The 16,541-nt window shown below is 45.2% G+C and overlaps 1 protein-coding gene across 1 annotated transcript in view; it reads right to left on the reverse strand.

The window, feature by feature from the left end:
* Positions 1 to 16,541, reverse strand: part of Ptprt (protein tyrosine phosphatase receptor type T) — a 688,872-nt gene that overhangs the window by 623,365 nt on the left and 48,966 nt on the right. Inside the window, exon 3 of the mRNA XM_048349408.1 lies at positions 2,324 to 2,595. Within this exon, the coding sequence (XP_048205365.1) occupies positions 2,324 to 2,595 (272 nt within the window). The remainder of the gene's footprint in view (positions 1 to 2,323; positions 2,596 to 16,541) is intronic.

The raw sequence follows: 16,541 nt of genomic DNA on the forward strand, positions 1-16,541 counted from the left end.
TCAGATTAAGATTTGTGGCTTCTCATACAGTTAAAATCTTCTGCACCAAAGGAAAAGACATAGAAATAACGAGGACAAAGGTATTTCTCTCCAAAGAGCCAGGATAAGACATCTGCCAGTGTAGGTGAAATACAGGTTAAAAATCAATGGAGTCAGTTTGGGGCCACTTTTGTTGATAATATATTGTTCCTCTAATGGAGGAAGTGGACACATCCCCTGGTACAAAATGAGCCCAGGGCACCCTGACTGCCACAAGGCTGGGCTGAGCCCAACCCACATCTGCATTTCTGAAAGAATAGTTTGTACTGTGCCTGGAACATGATAAACTGTGGAGAAACGGTCAGCACCATCATTTCCTCCCCTCACTATTATTCCCATCCTCCTCCTTGTCCATTTTCTCAAATGGATGAGGGAGGACAGTACAATTATTCTAAAAATAAAACACAAGCCATTGAGAATAAAATGGGAGCAGATATGGCCAACATCTAGACTACGTAAGGGAGGTTGTTGCGGATGCAATTCTGGCTTCTACTTGCCAAGGCAAAGGAGAAAGAAGGAAAGCTTGGAGGACCTTTCTCATGTAAAATCAGCAAGGGACCGTGGTAGAGAGATGGGCCCCTGACAGTTGATGGACTGACTGTACCAGGCACAGGAACTGGAGGCACCGAAGCAGCCTCAGCCCCTTCCTCGCCAACCTCAGTCCATCTTCTGCTTCACACCCAAGAGAGATTTCCCCGATATAATTCCTCTTCCTTAAAACCTTTCAACAGTAGTAGTGGGGATTCATCGCAAGTGTGTATTAAGAGTTTAATGTGATGATTAAAAAAATGTTCTAGAAGTCATCAGAACCTTTACTAAATCACTGCACCTTTATTAAAATCACCAGACTTCACACTTAAAACAGGTAGCTTCTCTGCTACAGAAGTAGTTTAACCTAAATATTGTTTAAGAAATGTCTGTCAGCCAGGCATCAGTTGCTTAGGGCCATATCCTAGTTACTTGGGAGGATGAGATCTGAGGATCACAAACTGAAGCCAGCCTGGGCAAGAAAGTCTGTGTGAGTTTTATCTCTAATGAACCATCCAAAAGGTGGATGTGGAGCCGTGACTCAAGTGGTAGAGAGCTAGTGTTGAGTACAAAATCATGGGGAAAACACTCAGGTTCTGAGTTCAAGCCTCAAGACTGGCAAGAAGCAGGGGGAGGGAAAGGAAGAGAGAAAGAGAGGGAGGGAAGGAAGTGTTGAAGGGAGGGGAGGGAGGGAGGGAGGAAAGGAGGGAGGGAGGGAAGGAGGGAAGGAGGAAGGAAAGGAGGGAGGAGAGGAAGGAAGGGAGGGAGGGAGGAAAGGAGGGAGGGAAGGAGGAAAGAAGGGAGGGAGGGAAGGAGGGACGGAGGGAGGGAGGGAGGGAAAAGAAAATTCTTACTCTCTGCACATGTGTGGCCTATTCACCCCTCTGCATGCTGTCAGATATGAGTCCATAGTGTGAAAACTAAGAAAGTAAAATTGATGCTTTAAAATGGACCCAGACGTGTGGCATGGCCTTGACATATATTTTATGGTAGTTTGTACATGTATTGGTATAGAATGAGTCAGGTGTGTTGGGAAGAACAGCCCTTCTCCATTGATGGTTCGCCTTTCAGTGTGCTAGACTCCACCATGAGTTCTATCTTGTTAGCCTGGCACTCAGACCCCTTATGATCTGCTCCCTACCCCGAGACTCCTCTCTCTCTGCACATCACCTTCCCCACATTCCCTCACTCGCCTCCCCCCGCCCCGCCACCCACCAACGCACACGCTATCCCCTGCAGCACCCATGCCTCCCCCCTGCCTTTTCCTGCTCACTTCATTCCCCACTCAACACTCAGCCTAGCTATCATCTCCTGTCAGAAGCCATTCTCCTTGCCTTCCCCACCAAACAGCAAATCCCCGACAAGCAGCCTCATCTCTCAAAGCCTCGATCTCTTCATCTGAAAATTGGGACGGTTCTCATGGCTCCCTCGTTACTGTTGTAAGCATTGAAGTTACAGAAGGCTTCTGCGTCTTCCTTCCTTCAGCATCCTCCCCACCCCAGGGAACCACCAGCACCCTGGGGGCCCACATGCCTTCCACTGTGCTGTAACTGCATATTCACACATCAGACTTCTCCTCAAGACCCTGACCTGCAGATAGGCAGGTGCTGTGTTGAGTCACTTCTGCCTCCATGGAGAATTCTAGAAAACGTGAATCGAATGACGGATGCCTAAGTGAAGGTCTCTCCACGTCTATTCGCTGAGGGCCACACAGACACGGTTACTTAACACACCAAGCCATGGGAAAATGCTGTACCTGATAGAAATGTGGCCAGAAGGTGCTGATGGCGAGCTCTGCCTTCACCCAGCCCTCGGTGACGACCCCGGATACGTTCCATACTGGGTTTCCCTGGGGCCCACCGTTCACTTTCACGTAGACGTTCAAGGCCCCAGGGCTGGAGCGGTCACGACTGGAGAAATAGTAATGGAAATCGATGCAGTGGGTGTCGTTTTCTTTCAGGGTGGGCAGGAGAAGGTGGGCTTTCTGGCCAGAGGCCCTCCCAGAGCTGTTCACCATCATGAAGGACCCTGAAGACCGCCAAGGGGGTGGGAAGAAGAGACAAAGGGAGAGAAAAAATGAAAATCAATCACAATGAGAAAACAGTGGCCAGAGGGGTAGAGACCCAGGCACCCTAGGAGAGAGGAGTTGGCTGACTCTGGGGTAGCTGTGCCTCCTCTCTGTATCTAGGGGGGCCAGAGTTCTGGCAGTTAGAGCTACAAGTCCCTGCTTACCATATACTTTAGTAATAGAGTGAGGGAAAGGTGCAGGAACTACCTTATAAAGTAGAGAGTCAGTGCATAGAGAAGACACATTACAGCCAGAAGCTCTTGAAGAAAGTATAGCATAAAAACTCAAGAAGTTCACTAATGGCATCCTCTGTGGGTAGAATGCGAGGAACCATAATCTTGCACAAGCTTGGGCTTTTCTGATATAGGTCGAAAGAACTTCCACAGTACAGGAGGGACCATTTTCCAACAGATTCTACATGATCTTGCCATCACGCCGAGAACACATACTAAAAGAAAAGCATATCGAAGTAGACCATGTCCCAGTGAGCAGCAAGCACCAGAGGATGTAAGGAAAAACTGCAAGGTGTTCCAGGGGAATGGGAAATGAGCAGCAGTACTTGCTAAGAACGTACAGTCACGCTCATAACATGTGCCTTGCTTAGACTTTATTCCATTTAAAATGTTTCAGATGGAGCTAGAGGACATTCAATTTTACTTAGAGATTAATAGCGACTTAAGGAGGCAGTGGTTTGAGGCCAGTCCAGGCAACAGAGCACGCTCCCATGATCATTAGTAGGTTCTTCATCCCTAAGAAGCAAAGTGTGCCTGGTTCTCTTCCTTCTGCCTCCCATGAGGCTCCTCACCCACATCCAAGCCTGCGCTCTGCCAAGTTGAGTCAACAGGGCAAGGGCGTGACACACAGCACTGCCAGGCCTCCCCACCCACAATACCCTCCTCCGTTCTTTATCCTTGGGCCAGCAGCCTCAGCACCATCTGAGATTTCATAGGAAATGAGAATCTCAGCCCCACTCAAGGCTGCTGAGCCTAAGCCTACACTTTATCAAGATCCCTAGGTGATCCGCCTACACATGAAACTGCTTATCTGTTCCCTTTCCCATGCCCAACTGAATGGGTCAGGATTTCAAAAGCCTAAGGAGTAGACAGTGCCACCGCAAAAGAACACCCATGGCTACAGTGGGGACCATCATCCACTCATTAGGAATAGACCTCTTGAACTTTAAGAAGGAATAAACTATACTAAGGTTATGGAGCCATTCAGATGTTGAAGTTTGCTATGTTCTCAGCTAGCATTAGTATTATTCTTATTTTTGTACCTTAGTAGAGTCTGTAATGCCTGCAACTCCCTTTATTTAAAGGAGTATGATGTAAAAGGGAAGCTAGTAAGCAAAGCTTTCAGATGCAATAATAGGGACATTATTAAGATAGTAACCCTGCCTGGAAACTTGAAAGGGCATTTGGAAGGGAGAGAAGAGCATGTGCAAAGGCCCCAGGACAGGTGGGATAAGCCCTTTACACACACCCTACACCTCTCCCTCACCTTCTCAAGATCTTCCAAAAAAGCAGAAAGCCCTATCTTTGAGCAGAGCCCAGGCCTGCCATGTCTGGGATTGTTCGGGAGTAAAAGTCCTGGTGCTGCGTGACTCAGTGGAATGCTCTTTGATCAACAGGTTGGCAAAATTAATATCATCTGCCAAGCTGCCAGTTTCCTGGAGACAAAAAATGAGCCAGTCATTACGCCAAGATCGTCAAAAACCAAGAAAGAGTGAGGCTGTAAATACATTCTTTCTCCCTTCACCCTTAAAGAAGATAAAAGCAAACCCACTAACGTGATAAGGAACATAAAATAGCATTAGTTTCCTCCTAGTTATTGTATGTAACACTGGAAACTGTAGGATTAAACCAGGAAGTGCTCTCTGGCTGGCCATAAATTTTGCCTCCCCCCGCCCCCAACTCCATGTGTGATAATGCCTCAATAAGCACCCTACCCCCCCATTACTGATGCCTCTACAACTGAGATCCCCTTGTCGGAGGCAAAATGCTTCTGTGTGGCAGATGGCGACTCTTGTGTTTACACATGAGCACCTCAGGATTGCATTTCCTCACGTCGGCCGTAAAAAGAAAGTCCTAATTGAGTTTTTAATGGCTTTGCACATTGTTCATTAAGATTACATGAGTGTGCTCGGGCGACTGGCAGCTGAGGGCCCGGAGCTTTGGGAGCACAGAGCGGTCCCTGCAGACAGGTGGCCCTGCCAGACCCCAGTGCCAGCACCTCTGTGGAGGGAACGGATGGAGGCGGGAGGCCTGAGTGCTACCCAGAGCCAGGCAGCTGCGGCAGGCGGGGCCTGAGTCCCGGGTCATCAGTCAGGAAAGCATGACTTTGAACGAGTCAGTAAAAATCCTCTGGCATACGGGTACTGAAACCCATGTATGAAAGCATTGCACTCATTTCCATGATTATTGCATGAAAACTCATACTCTACACAGTAAATATTCATTTTATAATAACTGGGATGTTTGCTGAGGGCTTACTACTTCTCAGACATCAATCAGAGCATCAGTTGGAGGTTGTACCAGGCTAGCTCTTTGTTTTGTTTGTTGCTTTTTGTGCTGGTATTGAGGCTTGAAATCAGGGTCTGGGTGCTGTCCCTTAGCTTTCTGGCTTAGGGCTAGCATTCTACCACTCGAACCACAGCTCCACTTCCAGAATTTTCATGGTTAATTCGAAATAAAGGTCTCACAGACTTTCCTATCCAGATTGGCTTCACACCACGACCCTCAATTCTCAGCTTCCTGAGTAGTTAGGATTACAAGGCATGAGTCACTGACATCCAGCACCAGCTCTGTTTTTAAGCAAGGAATCTTGAGTCACAGAGAGGTGAAATCATTGGCCCAAAGCCACTGAACCAGAATGTAGCAAATACTCAAAGTAATGAGTGGATCCTTGCTTAGTGAGCAAAGGCTTCAGGACCTTGAGATTTACTCTCTCTAGGCCAGTACCTAATAGTCAGGTTTCCCTACTGAAACTAAAGTAAGACTTAAGTAGAATTCTAATTGGATTATCAAAGCTGTGGCTTTGCCAGTGGATTGACCCACTGATTGATTCATAGTTTAATGAACTATTACAAAGAGGTAGAAACAAGGTGCAGAGCTTCACTGGAAGAAGTAGGTCACTGTAGGTATTTTCTTGAAAAGTATATTATATCTTTGATGCCCTTTTCCCTTCTTTCTCTTCTCTATTTTCCATATAGCCCTTTCTCCTTTCCTTTCCTTTCCTCTCCTCTCCTCTCCCTTTCCCTCTCCTCTACCCCTCCACTCTCTCTTTCCTTCTTTCCTTCCCTCCATTCCCTTCCTCTCCCCAGTTCTCTCTCCTCTCCTCTTTCCTCCTTTCCCCTCCCCTTCTCTCCTTTCCCCTTCTCTCCCCCAGGCTCCCTCTCTCTCTTTCTCTCTCTCTCTCTCTGTTTCCTGGCCACCATGAGATGAGTAGCTATTCCCCACCACATGCCTTCTACCATGTTGTTCTGCCTCACCACAGGTCCAAAAGCAATGGAGCCAAGTGACTTATACATGGAAACTTATGAAGCCACAAGTCAACCTAAGTCACTCCTCTTACAATCTGATTTTTCAGAGCTGTCTTTTCACAGAGAAGGAAAGGTGGCTAACACAGGCATTCACTACCTCTACTCTTGGATGCGGTTCAACAACTGTTGTTGGGGCCTTCATTCTGACGAGCTAGGATCATATGGGATGCTTGTAATAAAGGGGCCTGGCAGAGATGTTATAAAGCAATGTGCTGGCTTTAAGGACAAAGGAAGGGGCCCGGAGCCAAATAATGCAATAGGCCTATAGACATTAGAAAAGGAAAGAAAACAGGTTATCCCCTGAAGCTTTCAGGAGAGAAAATATTTCTGGTGACATCTTGAGTTTAGATCAATGTGAGCCATTTAGCTCTTTGACATCCAAAAAATGTAAAGTATTAACAGCTATTGGTTATAGCTACTAAATTTGTAGCCATTTGTTATAGCGGTGATTAGAAACCCATACACACTCCAAACATCCTATGAGGATGGATGTTCACTCAGGCTGATGCCCTTTCTGATGTCCATGCTATCCAGCTCCAGCCACAGCCCAGTGCCAAGCTACTCAAATGCCACTTATTCTGTGTGACTGTCACTAATGTCCGGGAGCCAGTTATTCCCACTTTGCTGTCCCCGTGCTCATAGTGCATGCTGCTACCATAGTTCTTTTGTTCAAGACTTAACTTAAAGATGCACAGTGATTTAAAAAAAGAATAACTATGCTGTCTGGTCACAGAGAAAGCAAGGGAGAGAGAGCGGGAGAAAGAACAATAGGCAAGGGACACAGAAACATCAAGAGGTACAATTCACTGTCAAATGAAAAAATGTATGTGCAAGAAGTCCTCTTAGTGCACCCAGGATTACGAAGAGAAAGAAGCATCATTAATCTGATCACAAACATAACAATAAACCAATAGCCTCAGTAACAAACATATCATTCAGCATTACCCACATTATCTGTGAAAGCAATCTAATTATCGTGTGTCAAAAAAAAAAGAAAAGAAATTTGCTTCTTTTTAATACAGCAGAAAGTGGGGGAGGGTGTTAATTACAGCTTAATGGATACATAATATCTATTAAAAAACAAGGAAAATACATCCTGAAATTTCAAAGGAGCTGAACACCGTGAACGTTTTGTCAGTCGCTGTGTGTGAAGGAGTAATGAGTATTTCTGTAATCATTCATTCAGACCAATAAGTTGGGGTTTAAACATTTCATATGCAAATTTGTAAAGGCAATTTTCCAAGAAACAGTTATCTGATAATCCATGTAGGTGTGGATAATGTGGTTTAAAAATGGAATGAACCTAGGTGATTGGATTTGAATGTGCAATGGAGAGGGGCTCCCTGCTACCCATGCTGAGTGCTCGGACTCAAGCAGCGCCAAGCGCAGGGTGTGTGAGCACTTGAGCCTTTTCCCCAAAAACTAATCCTTGGGATCTTTCTGTTCCTTCCTCTTCCTGAGACAGTAATGAAAGCAGAGACACACAGAGAGAAAACAGAGAAAGAAAAGAAGGGAAGAGGAAGCAATAAGACAGGGAGAAAACATGAGTGACGGAAAAGAAGATGAGAGGAGGGAAAGGAGGAATGGCAGGAGGGAAAGGAAGGAAAAGGAAGAGAAAGGAGAAGAGAAGGGGATGGGAAGAGAGGGGAGGGGAAGGGTGGGGAGCGGATGGGAGAAGAGGGAAGGGGAGAACAGGGGAGGGAAGGGGAGGGGAGAGGAGGAGAGGAGAGGAGAGGAGAAGAAAGGACAGGAGAGGAAAGGAGAGGAGAGGAGAGAGAGGAGAGGAGAGGAGAGGAGAGGAGAGGAGAGGAGAGGAGAGGAGAGGAGAGGAGAGGAGAGGAGAGGAGAGGAGAGGAGAGGAGCAGGATGGCAGGAAGGGAGGGGGAGAAGAGTAAAAAAAAGATAGCAGGATGGGACAAGAAGAAGGGAAAGGAAAGGAGGAGGGAGTCAGGTAGGGAAATGAATTTCAGAGGAGGGAAAGGACACAGAGCCAAGAGAAATGAGTGAAGCTTGAAAGATTAGGAGGACAAAGAAAAATGCATAAAATATATATGCATATAAACATGTATATGTGTGTATATATACAATTCACAAACTAAAACGAAAGCCAAGTTCTAACTTTTCACCCAGCACTTTCTTCCCACTCCTTACAATGACCTCTGGATGAAATAGACGCAGAGCAAAGGTAGCAAGTCTTACAGGAACCTGCCTTCTCCCATTTAATGGCTTCACTCTTGGCCTCCCCATCAATCTCCGTGCAGTGTCTCAAGCCCAGAGGAAAACCGAACTATGGTAGAAAAAATATAATAAACAGAAACCAGCCTATGACAGTAGGGACTCAGCTATGGCTATCATGGGACAGAAGACCTGTCTGATTTACTCTTTGGTGTTGGGAAAAACTCATAACTCACTGATCAAGTTCCAGATAAAATTGGAGATCAGATAATGCCATTCTCCCATGACTCTCTGTCCCTTCTGTGTGCTAGCTGTCACCTAAAGCCACTGTAAGCAAGAATTACCTTTCTTTCTGTATCTGTAAGATAGGCGTGAGTGGGTCAAATCGGTGCATTTGCCTAAGAAATGTTTGAACTTCAACTTATTGGTATGAGTAGAGTTCCTTCCAGCTGTAGAAGCTGATTTGCAAGACTTCACACACATGCAACAGCTACTGGTGAATTAGAAGATGGAACAGGCAAGGATGTTTCCTTCCAGTTCTTTATCAAGAAGGAATGGGGAAGAGAGACCATTCTTTTGGCAGTCTGATGCATGGAGGAATACAGTATTTCTTGTGCTGCACCAGCAATTTTTCTTTATCACACTTTGCTCTTACTAGCAACAATAGCAAACACATACAAGCATGCTTTTACTTATATTCATTCATTTAATCTAATATCAACACTGGGAGGCAGTCCATATTATCATGAGATAAGAAAAAAACAAAACTAAGGTATGGAGAGGCTTCAGTAACTTTCTTTTTTTTTTTTTTTTTTTTTTTTTGGCCAGTCCTGGGCCTTGGACTCAGGGCCTGAGCACTGTCCCTGGCTTCTTCCCGCTCAAGGCTAGCACTCTGCCACTTGAGCCACAGCGCCGCTTCTGGCCGTTTTCTGTATATGTGGTGCTGGGAAATCGAACCCAGGACCTCGTGAATCCGAGGCAGGCACTCTTGCCACTAGGCCATATCCCCAGCCCTTCAGTAACTTTCTTGAAGCCATAGAACTATTAGCAGAGCCAGACTTCAAACCCAGGAAATTCGAATCCTCATTCAGAGGATTAGAAAGCCATGGGTGGATGTACTTAATTTGGTAGCAAAGAGTGATCATAAATTCTTCAGTGTTGCTAACCTTGAGCTGGGGAGCTGGTGTAAGTAGGAAGAGTGGGAAAAAAGGAGAAAAGTTCAATCAGTTGGCAAACTGCTGTCATATGAAAAATAACAAAAGCAATCATGATACTAAGACATTGTCAGACCCTCAACTGATCTTGACCTTCATTGGGCTGAATCCTTTGCTTCTACAGCTTGAAATTGACATAGAATATATATTTTTTTCTTCCAACTCTTCACACATCTGTTGGCATGATAATATTTTGATTAGTTACATTTATGCTCCAATTACACTCACAGAATGTTCAACTGTGTCTTATATATAGCATGTTGGCCATGTGCTGTAGAAAATATTGGATTGTTACCTCATGTATTTGAAATGGGAAAAGACACAAATGGAAAATGAGAGGAGAAAAGAAAAAGACAAAAAAAAAAAAACCAAAACCAAAAACAGTAACGGGAAAAGATGACTAAGCCTGTTAAAATAGTGCTGCCTTCCCTTCAAACTACTAAATTGGGTCATTGCTATTATTTCCCAAGCTCTAAAATGCCAAGGCTGGGAAAGGTGTACAGGGCTTCTATCTACCTTTTCAGTCACCTAATGCTTTTATGTGTCAAAAAACAACTGGGGCTGGGAGCAACCAGTCAGGCACCTGTGAGTGTTAAGGCCAACAGTGAGGTTTGCTTGTATTTTTATTTATTTATTTTTCTTTCTGGGAGAAACATCCATCTATTCCTCAAAAAGATCCACAATCCTGTTCAAGATAAATAAGGGGGGCTGGGGATATAGCCTAGTGGCAAGAGTGCCTGCCTCGGATACACGAGGCCCTAGGTTCGATTCCCCAGCACCACATATACAGAAAACGGCCAGAAGCGGCGCTGTGGCTCAAGTGGCAGAGTGCTAGCCTTGAGCAGGAAGAAGCCAGGGACAGTGCTCAGGCCCTGAGTCCAAGGCCCAGGACTGGCCAAAAAAAAAAAAAAAAAAAAAAAAGATAAATAAGGGATACGCTGGAGCTTTACAAAATATCTATACTGATAGTGGGAAGGATCACTTACCATGAGTACTACTAGCTAGGAATCACCATTATTTTCTTCCTTGCTACAAGACCACATTACTGGGGTTGACGGTCAGTATATCATCTTGTCTAATGCCAGCATCAATGAGCTCCCGCACCCTTGGAGATCTGCTAAAGATCCTTACCCCATTTCTACAGTAGTCTCCGCTCCAGCCCTCAGCCCTTGGGACATACTTCCCCAGCTTGCTTCTCTCAGCCACAGAACACCAAAGTCTGCCAGTTCCTCCATGCCTCATTTTCCCCTGTGTGGCCAAACCCCTCTGGTACTCTCCTCACGAAATCCATTAGAAACTCTTATTCCATATTGGTTTTAACTTCAGAAATTTCTCGTGTACCTACTACCCTACTATGTGTCTGACATACCAAGAGAACAGCAATCAGCACCGGAAATATGCTTGTCCTTGTGCAAATCACAACAAAGGTCAAAACAATCACAAGAATGTGGAATTTTTATAATAATAAGTCTTGTGAGCCAAGAGGTATCTAACCTAGATTTGGTTTGCAAGAGGAAATATTTTTTTAAAGAGAGAGAGAAAGAAACAACAACTTGCTACAGCCAATAAGCTCTAAGCTGAAGTCTTAGAGTGATATAGTTGTCAGAAAGGTGAATAGGAAATAGTAAGAAAGTTTCATGCAGATAAAATAAAATTCCCTTACTTCAAGACCAAGAAGTAAGACAGCTTATGCCTGCCCTGTGAAGAGCCCACAAGGATTTGTAGTTCTATGGGAAATGTCTCCAGTTATCTCTAATCTTGCACCCTCTTCACTAACAATCAACTTGGTGTTCACAGGGGCAGTGAGTTGTCCCAAGTCTCAAGCCAACTGTTGGCCGTCTCAATATTCAACCTTGGGCATGTCTGACTGCAAGGTTAGTGCCCCTTTCCTCGAAGACTGGGGATCCAACATTATAGAATGAACTAGAACCAGCTGGAAATCTTATTAAAGTTTGCTAGGCTCTTCTTCCGAGAGACTTAGGGTAGAGTATTTTTTAATGCAATATGAATATGTTTATAAGTAAAGCTAATGTAGTTGATCCTTGGCCTCGTTTTGAAAACCATTGGAGTAGCTGGTCTCTAATGCCTAGTGTTCATAAATCAGTAAATTTGAGCAGATCATCCAGCTGTATGACGCTCTTCCTCTCCTTCTGGGGCCTTCATAATGCTCACCAGCTTAAGGAGACGCCCTCTGACCCTGTGCCCTGCCCACCCATTTCAGAGGCAGACAGTGTCTGGAAACAGGTCATAGAATATGAGATCTCTCTCTCTCTCTCTCTCACTCGCTCGCTCGCTCTCTGTCTCTTTCCTGCCCAACCCCAAGCAATCTCTTTACTTTGGTCTGAGAAGTCTCTCTTCCTTCATTGCTAATTACCAAGAATACCATTAGACACTTATTGACTCCCCCAAATGTACTCGGGTCTGCATAGAAAATAGCACAATAATTATTCCTCCTCTTTTACCATCCTCTAAGGAGCTACAAGGCTTTGACAGCTGTTATCCAATTAATCCTGACAGCTTATTTTTTTTTGTAATCTAAAGGTATTTTTTATGTAAGACAGGAAAAGCTATTTCCGCTTTTGAGTTAAACATGAGAGCAAAGAGGGGTCAAATAACTTGACTGCTAACACTAAAGGTCATTTCTTATCTTTGATCTCATGCAGGGTCAGTGCGAAAATACAGAATAAGGGCAAGGACTCTAGATTCAGGTTGTAAGATCAAATCCTATCTCTGTCAGCTGGCAGTGGGGTAGCCTTGGGCAAGTTAAACTTCCTAAGCCTCTGTGATAAAGATAAGAGTAGTATCTGTCTCTGGTTTCAATGGAAATTGAATGGGTTTTTCTATTACACCTGCTTAGAATGTTGTCTGAAGATCTATGAAAGTGGTGATTACCCTGGTGATGGTCATTGGTGACAGAAACAGCATTTCTGAGCCCTTGAGTCCACCTTTGACTAAGAGAGCAAGCTAGCAGATCTGAGAAACCAGCAGGATAAAGCTAACCTCAGCCGCTTTGCCTGCAAAGGCAAGGACTGTGAGGCACCAAGAATCCAGGAGAGCAAGTCCCTACAGCATCTCCTTCTCACCAGGGGTTCCTACGTGGTCCAAGAGCAGTGACATCTGCACCACCTGGAAACCAATTATAAATGCAAGTCCTCAGGGTCCAGCCTAGACCAAGTGAGAGACTCTAGGACCCACCATGCATTTAGCTCATCCTCTAGAGGATGCTGATGCCAATGCTGTTAGACAAGCATACACTTGCAAACAGGTTTCCCTCCACCTACTCAAGCTCTCCCGTCCTACTTTTCCCATGAAGGAACTCCCTGGAACACGGGACCCTGTGTTCTTGATGTTGCCCTAATACTGTGTCTCTCGTAATAGCCTCCCCATATTGTTCTTCCTGAGGGAGCCCAGTCATCTCCATTGAGGCCCAGCTGGGATGGGTATGCACTGATGAGGTTGTGCCACGGTGCCCAGGGCATCAGAAGATGGGAGAAGGTGGGCACCTGGGTGGAAGGACAATTCACAGAAGTAGGCAGGGAAAGCCTCCGGGGCTTCCTTGAGTCTTTGAAACCACCCACATACCTCCATGGCTGTTGACTGGGGCTCTGGTAAGCAACTCCCCAGACCCCTGGTGTTCTTCAGAGCCTCCATCATGAATGTGTCTCTCTTGTTCCTGACTCTTCCTCCATACACCTGCTCCAGACACCCTTACTGAAGAACTGCTTCCTATTGTGGTCTCGCCTTCTCTCATAGCCAACCCTGGGGCCCTCCCTTGTCCCCCTTTTCCCGCCAAAACCACACGTTAGATTTTCCCCTTGGCCACAGGGCAGGCACCAGTTGCTAGCGCAGCTACCTGTCCCCTTGCTGCTCCTCCCCACTTGCAGATCAGTGAATGGACTCCACTTTCCAGCGCACTGGAGAGAAAGATCCTGTCAGCTTATGGTCCTAGCACCATGGTGGGGCCTGGACAGAGATGGGAGCCAATGCAGGACAAGATACTGTGCTCATTTCCTAAATGAGACAGCCATGGAAGTTCTTAGATGGACTTCTGTGAAGATGACTGACCATCACATTCAGAGGACACATAGTAGAGTACTGTTTTCAATTAAAAGCCACCTATAGCATGGTGTGGTGGTTTATAAGTATAATCTCAGCCCTCAGGAAGTAAGATCAAGTGATCTAAGACAACCTAGGACATAGGGGGAAACCCTGTATCAAAAATAAACAAATAAATATAGCTGGGCATCAGTGGCTCATGCCTGTAATCCCAGATGCTCAACAGGCTGAGATCTGAGGATGGCAGTTCCAAGGCAACCCAAACAGGAAATTCCATGAGCCTTTTGTCTCCAATAAACGACTCAGAAAAAGTAGGAAGTACTGCAGTGACTCAAGAGGGTAGAGCACTAGTCTTCAGCAAAAGAAGCTCAGGGACCATGCCCAGGCCTTGAGTTTAAGTCCCAGGACTGTCCAAAAATAATAATATTTTTTAAAATGCTACATAGGGAGCAAAAAACAAAAAACACAGAAAAGAATGAAAAGTCACTCACAATAGAAAGACTACTGAACACACATATACTGAAGTATCTCAGTGTTGTATCCTGGCAGAAGTTAGTGTTTTCTATAGATCTGAGGTGTTCAATTGGGCTTGTGACTGCTCTTAGTAAACTTGTCCTGAAGAAGGGATTTAATGAGGGATAAGAGCCGACTGAGGCCTTGTTTCCAGGGGAACTACATCCAGATGCTACCAGGGAAGGAGGGGGCACCCATCCAGAGGGCTGCCTGCTTACTAGTGTCACCAGTTTATTCTACAACAAACGCAGACTGAGCATCTGGTACAAGGCACCAGGCACTGTTGTAGGCCCTGGGAATATTGCAGTGAACAAAATAGTCAAGACACTTAATCAGAGACAGTTTTCTGAGATGAAAATTCTCCTTGAGAGCTTTGGAACTAGTTGAATAGGGCTCCCGTAGATGGCCCCCGGGGAGGCTCACTAGCTTTTTTATCCCATGATTTTCCCATTTTCGGTTCTTGATTTTTAGCTCATCTTTCAATGCTCTGAAGTACCTTTGCGATGATTATTTCCCAAGGCAGCGTCTATTGAATGGTATATTTTCTGAGCTCGTGCCTTTCTGATAGTACATCCCTTTTATAGGATAGATCATATGGCTCTGACTAAATTTCTCTCCAGTCTCAACTTATTGCCTTCTAAATAACCATGGGCCACTGTATTTCCCTACTTCATTAACAGAACAGGAGAACAGGCCCTTGTGTGCTAGAGCCTCTCCTCAGATGGGCATTTGGGAAGCAGATAGGCAGGCATGTCACACATCTTAATTTCTAACATACCAAAGACTCTCATAGGTTTGTACTTGGGAATCACCATGACAATTAGTATGCAGGCTTGAGAATCAAACTACAGTAGTCACACCCCAACTCTGCCATTTCCTAAAATGCATCCCTGAACACATTACTTAGAAGCTCTGTCTAGGTTTCCCAATCTGTACGATGATGATGATTTGATGATGATGATAAAAGATCATTCTGAGGAATAGCTGAGCTGATATGTATAATAGCTCAGACTAGAGGCTAGCAAACTTTTTCCACAAAGGGCCAGAGAGTCATTATTTTACCCCTTGCTAAACAAAGTCCTTGACATAGGGGCTGGGAATATAGCCTAGTGGTAAAGTGCTTGCCTCATGTACGTGCAGCCCTGGGCTCAATTCCTCAGCACCACATATATAGAAAAAGCCAGAACGGGCACTGTGGCTCAAGTGGTAGAGTGCTAGCTTTGAGCAAAAAGAAGCCAGGGACAGTGCTCAGGCCCTGAGTTCAAGCCCCAGGACTGTCAAAAAAAAATCAAAACAAAGTCCTTGACATAAAGTTCTTTCTTCTCTTGGAATGTGACAGCCACTGTGTACCATCGATAAGGAAACAGAGGAGCTGGGTTTTATAAAGTTTGCCCAAACAGGCAGCAAAGGCAAATGATAAGCCATAGCTCAACATTACCAAGTTCTCAACAAATGTTGGCTTCTATCACTACCGAGATGATTATTATTAACTGTGATTAGATTCAGAAGAAGAGTGGATGAGTCTTCTCCTACGCTTCCTGTCAGGTTCTCTGACACCAGGAACAGATGGTGAACACAAACCACGAAACCCCTCCCTCAGGCACGATCTTACCAGCCCACCATTGGAACTCCACTCCTGAAAACACCACCTTCCAAGAGGCAAGGTGCTGCCACAATGTCTCTGCTAATTTTTGCCCTGTATTTATGAGTTTCAGCCTCCAGCAAAGATGTAAAAAGAAAAGGTGGGGGGGGGGGGCTGGGGATATGGCCTAGTGGCAAGAGTGCTTGCCTCGCATACATGAAGCCCTGGGTTCAATTCCCCAGCACCACATATACAGAAAATGGCCAGAGGTGGCGCGGTGGCTCAAGTGGCAGAGTGCGACTAGCCTTGACCAAACAGAAGCCAGGGACAGTGCTCAGGCCCTGAGTCCAAGGCCCATGACTGGCAAAAAAAAAAAAAAAAAGAAAACGTGGGAGGAAAAATCTCAGTGCTTGAGAATGTCTTGTTCCGGTAGGGATTTTGTCCCGCTTTAGGTCACTCCAGAGCTCAGGCTTCTACTAGAAGAACAAAGAACTTCAGCTGGTGATACAGCTTAAATGGCTGATGTAATGGGGTTGTGTTTGCACATTCAATGAGTCAGAGTGAGCAACAGTTCTCTAAATTCTACTTGCCATGTTTGTGCTGGCATTTTTCCCTTTTATTGCCTGCGTGGGAATTGTTTCTGGAAAATAGGAAAAGGCTGGGGTTCCCAAAGACACTTAGGGGTTCATTTCTTCTACAAACTCTAAGCATCTAGATTAGAGCTCCTAGGTCCTGTTCCCTCACTGGTCTCCTAAAACACACACACAGCCAGTCTTTTATCTATTTCTTGTTTTCTGATGTTTCTTTTACCACTTATACAAAACT

Source organism: Perognathus longimembris, chromosome 6, assembly GCF_023159225.1.
Source record: "Perognathus longimembris pacificus isolate PPM17 chromosome 6, ASM2315922v1, whole genome shotgun sequence".
Classification (NCBI taxonomy): domain Eukaryota; kingdom Metazoa; phylum Chordata; class Mammalia; order Rodentia; family Heteromyidae; genus Perognathus; species Perognathus longimembris.